Below are 7,695 nucleotides of genomic sequence, written 5' to 3' on the forward strand. Positions count from 1 at the left end.
AAGCTTAAACCCCATGTACTTCAGCCCACTCATACAACGGCGCCCAAATACGCCCGAACGCTTGCCCTAGCCACGCCCACGACATCCCCAAAACTTGCTGAGGGGTGTGGGAGGATGTTAGGCGTGGGGCGGGGGAGAGAGGAGGTCAGGGAGACGATGGGGAGGAGTAAGGGAGGCGTGCGGCTTATTTCAGCATAGTATTGAGGGGTAGGTGAGGGGTGGGGAGGAGATGGGGAGAGTTGGGCTTGAGAAGGTGGGGATGGGAGGAGAATGGGTGGGGAGAGGGTGGGGAGAGAGAGTGTGGGTTTTTCCCGTCTTTTCCGTGAAACTCTACCCTCTTGTTTTGTTGTTGTTGTTGTTGTTGTTGTTGTTGTTGTTGTTGTTGTGGTGGTGGTGGTGGTGGTGATGGTGGTGGTGGTGTGTTGGTTGTGATGGTGGTGGTAGTTGTGGTGGTAGTAGTAGAAATAGTAGTGGTGGTGGTGTAGGTGACAGTTATTAGTGCTTTGGTGGTGGTGGTAGTTGGAAAAATGGTGGTGATAGAGTAGTAGTATTAGTAGTAGTAGTAATAGTAGTAGCACCAGTAATAGTAGGGTGGTAGTGGCAGTAGTTTAATAGTCTAGCTAGTAGTCATGGTGCCTGAGAACCATGATAATTGTTGTTGCTATTAATGTGACAGTGATAGCAGCAATAGTAATAATAGCAATAATAGTAGTAGTGATAGTGGCAGTGGCGGTGACTCACAAGCAAGCCCTTCACTGTGTATTTACGTCCGCACATAAAGTAATATATTGGTGTTGACAAGTGCATCCAGCGGGCCTCATCCTGGGTGCCTTGCTTACTGGCATTTACTTAATATCGTGCACGCCGCATTCCTCTGCAAGTATGTGGCTTTTGATGTCTTCCTTGTTGTTGTTGTTGTTGTTGTTGTTGTTTTGGTGGAGGTGGGGGCGATGCTAGTAGTAGTAAGTAGTAGAAGTGGTCGTAATGTTAGTAAAATCTTCACTGTCCAGAGAGAGAGAGAGAGAGAGAGAGAGAGAGAGAGAGAGAGAGAGAGAGAGAGAAAATGTAAGTAACTTTAGTAAGTAGGTCAGACTGGACATAAAATTTCAAAGAGGAAAAAATAACTCCAGATTATGACAGAAAATACAAAAGGAAAACATTCAAACCCCAAGAAAGTTAAAAAAAATATATATAATCCAGAAATAAGGCGCAGTAACGATAGTGATAATAATAATAATAATAATAATAATAATAATAATAATAATAATAATAATAATAATAATAATAATAATAGTAATAATAACAATAATGATTTGCAAAAGAAATAAAGTCCTGAAAAAAAAATCCTCTTGAATAATTGGAAGCAGAAAAAAAACGAAATTGAGAAAAACGGGAAATGAAAATTATATTAAGTAAAAGGAGGAGGAGGAGGAGAAGGAAGAGGAAGAGGAAGAGGAGGAGGAGGAGGAGGAAGAGGAGAAAGAGGAAGAAGAAAGGAGGAAGAAGAGGAGGAAAAGGAAGAAGAGGAGGACGAGGAAGGGGAGGAGAACACAACAACAACAACAACAACAACAACAACAACAACAACAACAACAAAAAGAAGAAGAAGAAGAACAACAACAACAACAACAAGAAAAAGAACAACAACAACAACAATACCACCACCACCACCACCACCACCACTACTGACAACAGCAACAACAATTCGTGACCTGGTTTCAGTTCACGTGCGCGCCAGTGAGTCACGGCGGCCTGGTGACCTTAGTGGGGCGGCACTAGAGACACCACCTGTGTTTACCTACGCCAGGTAAACACCAACACGATCTGGTCACGCTTAGCACTGGGATAAAATTAATTAAATTGATCTATATAATTATTATTTATGGGAATTTTATTTTGATATTTTGATGTTATTTTTTTCGATTTTCTTTCTTACTTTCTATATTTCTGCGTTTCTGTGCCATTGTGTACTCTCTCTCTCTCTCTCTCTCTCTCTCTCTCTCTCTCTCTCTCTCTCTCTCTCTCTCTCTCTCTCTCTCTCTCTCTCTCTCTCTCTCTCTCTCTCTCTCTCTCTCTCTCTCATGTGCTTCCTCTTTCCCTTCTGCTCCTCCTCCTCTTACATTCAATTTATTTTCTTCTTCCTCCTTTTCCTCCTCGTTCTCTTCTTCAGCCACTCCCTTACTCTCACAATATTTTTCTCCTTCCCACATCTCTCTCTCTCTCTCTCTCTCTCTCTCTCTCTCTCTCTCTCTCTCTCTCTCTCTCTCTCTCTCTCTCTCTCTCTCTCTCTCTCTCTCTCTCTCTCTCTCTCTCTCTCTCTGCTGCTTCTCTTTTTCTTCTTCACTTATCTTTATTATTCTTCATCTTTACCTCTTTTATTTTTATTACGTTAACCCTTTGCCTTTCATTTATTTTCCTGCTCCTTTCATGAGCCATCATTTTTTTTTTTCATAACGTTCATCATCTATCTATATTTATCGTTTCGTATTTTTTTCCTACTTTTCATTCTTTCCTTTCTTTCCCTCCGCCTCTCTCTCTCTCTCTCTCTCTCTCTCTCTCTCTCTCTCTCTCTCTCTCTCTCTCTCTCTCTCTCTCTCTCTCTCTCTCTCTCTCTCTCTCTCTCTCATACTTCTTTTACTACCTTTCCCTCCCACGTCTTCTTGTTTCTTTCTTATTTTTTCTCTCTTTTCCTTCCTTCCTTCCTTCCTTCCTTCCTTCCTTCCTTCCTTCCTTCCTTCCTTCCTTCCTTTTGAAACGTCATATGTGTTTTTCTCTTGGGTTCCCTCTTCCTCCTTTCTCTCCTTCTTCCTTCACTAGTTACCTTCCTCTCTCCTCCTCTTCCGTTCCTCTTCCTATTTTCCTTCCTTCCTTAATTTTCAAACCATATCATTCTCTCTCTCTCTCTCTCTCTCTCTCTCTCTCTCTCTCTCTCTCTCTCTCTCTCTCTCTCTCTCTCTCTCTCTCTCTCTCTCTCTCTCTCTCTCTCTCTCTCTCTTCCTTCACTAGTTGTCTTCCTCTTCCTATCTTCTTTCCCTCCCTATCTTTCTCTCCCTCCCTCCTCTCCCTCTTCTTCCATTCGTTTCCTTTTCCTTCTTTCTCTTCTCCTTTCTCTAATTCCCTTCCTCTCTCCTCCTCTTCCCTTTCTCTTACTATCTTCTTAATTTTCAAACTTCATATCATTCTGTTACTTCACTCCCTCCCTCCCTCCCTCCCTCCCTCTTCTCTCCCTCGTGACTCTTTCCCCTCACCTCTTCTTCTCTTCCTCTTCCTTTCTTCCTTCCATCCTTTTCAAATGGCATATCTTTCTCTGACGTCTCTTCTCCTCTCACTTCCCCCTCTCCGCTACCCTTTCCACTCACTCCCTTCTCCCCTCCCCCTCATCCCTTTACCCCTTCCCCTCTCCCCATTTAAATGCTTGGCGCTGTTCAGTAACTAATGTCATGACTGAACTGAACGGAAATTATAAGCGTAAATTTTTTTAATGCACACAAACACATATACACTTAAAAAAATAGATATATAACCTAGTTTCTTCAAAGATTCAAAGACGGGGAGAAGGAGGAAAGAAGGAAGAGGAGGGAGAGAAGGTTTTAAGAATGACAGTGCAAAGATTAATGGGATTTCTCCTCCTTTGATGTGTACGTGCGTTTAATCGACTGATCGTAATGACAAGGATTGATTAGGTGATAGAGGGAAGGACAGGTAGACGAGGATAGATGGTCAGACTGCTCTTATCGTGCCCTGGGGATATAAACAGTACGAGATGAATAGAGAGGGAGTGGTGATGGCGGTGGTGGTGATGGTGGTGGTGAAGAGGTAAGGAGGTAAGGGAAGGTTAGGAGTGTAATATGGTAAGAGAGAGAGAGAGAGAGAGAGAGAGAGAGAGAGAGAGAGAGAGAGAGAGAGAGAGAGAGAGAGAGAGAGAGAGAGAGAGAGAGAGAGAATGCAAACGAGCGGGTGAATAATAGACACATAAACGAGGGGAAATTCACACACACACGTACACACACACACACACACACACACACACACACACACACACACACACACACACACACACACACACACACACACACACACACATACAAAACACCCAAACACCCTTCACTGACCACAACACTTCCTCTACGCAACACCACAACACCACAAAGCAAAGATACATTAGAGTATAATATAAACCCCAGTGAGGCACACAGGGGACACAGGGGAAGCAGAGGGGGGGGGCGCAGGGGTGAGGGAGGGGAGGAACACACCTTGGCCGGGGTGTAGAGACGCATGGCGGGGTGTAGGCACTTCTCACTCAGGTTGTAGACTGGGAGGTTCTGTGCAGTGTGCCCGCCAACTCTAAGCTACCATGCCCCTCTCTCTCTCCTCTCCCTCCTCTCCTCTCCCTTCCTCGCCTGCCAGCTCTGTGAGTCACCCCAACACACACACACACACACACACACACACACACACACACACACACACACACACACACACACATTTTGGTTTATCTGAGACACGTGTGCGTAAATATCTAATGGTACCAGGTAAGGTGTGTACGTGTAGACTCTCTAATAGTAATAATAATAGTAATAATAATGATAATAATAATAATAATAATGGTAATAATAATGATAATAATAATGATAAAGTTAAGAGACATGCTTGGACATTTTGCGTTCTTGACATTCCAACTAAACTGGCGGCTACTTGCTGAATATATGTCCCCTTTCCTCTCTCTCTCTCTCTCTCTCTCTCTCTCTCTCTCTCTCTCTCTCTCTCTCTCTCTCTCTCTGGTTCATATTTCCCTCCGTGTCCTTTTCCCATCCTTCTTCCTTTTTTTCCTTTCTCTATTTCTTTTTTGTTCTTAATCTTCTTTCTTACTCTCTCATCCATGTTTATCTCTTCCTCGCTTTCATAAACTCCCTCCTTTCTTAACTCTCTCTCTCTCTCTCTCTCTCTCTCTCTCTCTCTCTCTCTCTCTCTCTCTCTCTCTCTCTCTCTCTCTCTCTCTCTCTCTCTCTCTCTCTCTCTCTCTCTCTCTCTCTCTCTCTCTCTCTCTCTCTCTCTCTCTCTCTCTCTCTCTCTCTCTCTCTCTCTCTCTCTCTCTCTCTCTCTCTCTCTCTCTCCTTCTTCCTCCATCACTCATCATCTCCTAATCTCCTCTATCATCATTTCCTCTTCCCCTTCCTTCCTCCACCTCCCTTTCCCTTCCCCTCTCCACTCCTTTCCCCTTCCTTTCCTCTTTCCCCCTCCCTTTTTAACACTTTTTCATCCACCCCTCTCCATCTTCCATACTTTATCATCGTTTTTTTTATTCCACTTCGTTTCTTTTCTTTTCTTCTTTTTTTCGCTTCCTTTATTTCTCCTTTCCTCGACTTCCTTTCTTTTCTCCATTCTTCCTTCCTTCACCTTCCTTTCTCATCTCCTTTTTCTTTTGTTCTCCTTTTCCTTTCTCTTCTTTTTCTTCCCCTTCCTTTCTCGTCATTCCTCCTCCCTTTCCCTTCCCTTCTCTCCTTTCCTCTTCTCATCCCCTTCCTTTCATTTCTCTCCTCATCTCATCATCTTACTTTCTCTTCTCCTCTCCCACTTTGTTTCTCTTCCTTTCTCATTTCTTTTATACTTTTAATACCCTTCCTTTCTTCTCTTCTTTCCTCCTGTCACCCTGCCTTCTTTTCCCCTTTCATTCTATCTTCCCCCTTCCAATCTCATCTCATTTCCTCATGTCTTCCTTTACTCCTTTCCTCTTTTCTCCCTTCTTTTCTCCTCCCCACGTGTCATCTGCATCATTTCTGTCATCCCTCCTTTTCAACTCCCATCTCCTTTCTTCTTCTTCCTTTTCCTTGGTATCTACGGCACAGAGACATAAGGGGGACGTCTGAAGGGCCAAAAGGGACACAAAGGGACTCTGAGCAGTCAATGATTGTAGTAGGATTGTGATTGTAATGCTTAGTATTTTCATGAGTGTGTTATTATTATACTCAGGTTATGTGTCTCTGTGTGTGTGTGTGTGTGTGTGTGTGTGTGTGTGTGTGTGTGTGTGTGTGTGTGTGTGTGTGTGTGTGTGTGTGTGTGTGTGTGTGTGTGTGTGTGTGTGTGTACGTATTTCCTGTTTGTCTTGTCCACTTCAGAGAGGGAGGGAGAGAGGGAGAGAGAGAGTTGGAGTTTGGTTTCGTATACTGCGTTTGAAGATGACTAACTCGATACGTGTAGTAGTAGTAGTAGTAGTAGTAGTAGTAGTAGTAAAAACAGCAGCATTTGTAGCAATATAATCGACTGAAGTATTATTATTATTATTATTATTATTATTATTATTATTATTATTATTAATAGTAGTAGTAGAAGTAGTAGTAGTAGTAGTAGTAGTAGTAGTAGTAGTAGGAGGAGGAGGAGGAGGAGGAGGAGGAGGAGGAGTAATAGTTGTAGTAGGTTAGGTTAAACAATGATAGTAACAGGAGTCGTACACATATCTTTCTATAATTATTAGACACAAAAGTCGGAAAATACCACAAACAAGACAACTACTTAATTAAAAACACCACTACCACCGCCACCACCGCCACCACTACCACCGCCACCACCCACTACCACCCGCGCACTGTTAATTAACCAACAAGAAAGTCGTGCGTCTCTCTGTCTGTCTCGTTCCGCCCTGCCTGTCTCCCCGAGCCTCGCTGCAGCCGCCCTTTGCAGACCCGGGGAGCTGTCGGGTGAAATAAGAGAATATATTAAGTGAAAAGCTGAATTTCCTTCCTTGTATTTATCAAGATTTACTGGTTTTGTGTTTTATTTTCTCGTCTTACTCACTTGCTATTAATATATGTACGTACTTGCTTTTTTTTTTTTTTTTTTTTTTTTTTTTTGTGTGTGTGTGTGTGTGTGTGTGTGTGTGTGTGTGTGTGTGTGTGTCGGGAAAGTTAAGTATATCAGTGAAGGAAATGTTGAAATTCCTTCCTTTTGTTATTTTTATCTTGTATTTAATTATGTTGATATACTGATGACTTTTGCTAGTAATGTTTTTCTCGTTTATATATAGTTATTATGACTATTAAAAACTTCACTAGTAAAGAAGGATTTTTCGTATATCAATTTGAAGTTTTGTGTTATTGTAAGGCACAGAGAGTAGAGGAAGGAACTAGTGTTGCTGGGCTGGCCTGCAATAAGCGGAAAGACAGATGGAGAAGGTTTGAAACTTTTGTCATGCAGTGGAATCATAGAGGCTGATGATGAAAGATGTATTATCTTTAAGTATTTACATTATTATAAACACCGTAGAAAAGAAATGGTTACCCTTAAAAGTATTCCGTTCTCTACGATTTACTTTTTACTGTAATTCAATGGATAACTTTTGTAGAAACGAGAACTCTTTGCACACACCGCAGACGTTACATAGTATTATGATATTACCATAAAGAAAATTGCAACTGAGATACGTTATTTTCTTATCATGAACGATTTTCATTTTCTACCCTGAGCCTCCTTATTAAAGAAAAATATAAAGGTAATAAAACTTTGAATGTGCTGGGTCATATGGTGGAGAGAGAACAATAAATCTAGAAAAAAAATGTTAATAAATATTGAATCTGATCCCTTGATTTTGTCATTATAAGTGGATTCAAGGCACACGTAATAAGGCTGGGTTCTTCTTAATCGGATTGGATCGTGTAGTGATGAAAAAAACAAAATAGATTCAGAAGTCTCGTTGTTTCC

The 7,695-nt window shown here is 41.9% G+C and overlaps 1 protein-coding gene across 1 annotated transcript in view; it reads right to left on the bottom strand.

Moving 5' to 3' along the window:
• The window catches only part of LOC135113743 (mucin-2-like), a 31,015-nt gene extending 26,630 nt beyond the window's left edge, over nucleotides 1-4,385 (bottom strand). The window contains exon 1 of the mRNA XM_064029305.1: nucleotides 4,254-4,385. Within this exon, the coding sequence (XP_063885375.1) occupies nucleotides 4,254-4,277 (24 nt within the window). The 5' untranslated portion in view covers nucleotides 4,278-4,385. The remainder of the gene's footprint in view (nucleotides 1-4,253) is intronic.
• Nucleotides 4,386-7,695: the final 3,310 nt, after the last annotated feature.

This window comes from Scylla paramamosain, chromosome 26 (genome assembly GCF_035594125.1).
Source record: "Scylla paramamosain isolate STU-SP2022 chromosome 26, ASM3559412v1, whole genome shotgun sequence".
Classification (NCBI taxonomy): Eukaryota; Metazoa; Arthropoda; class Malacostraca; order Decapoda; family Portunidae; genus Scylla; species Scylla paramamosain.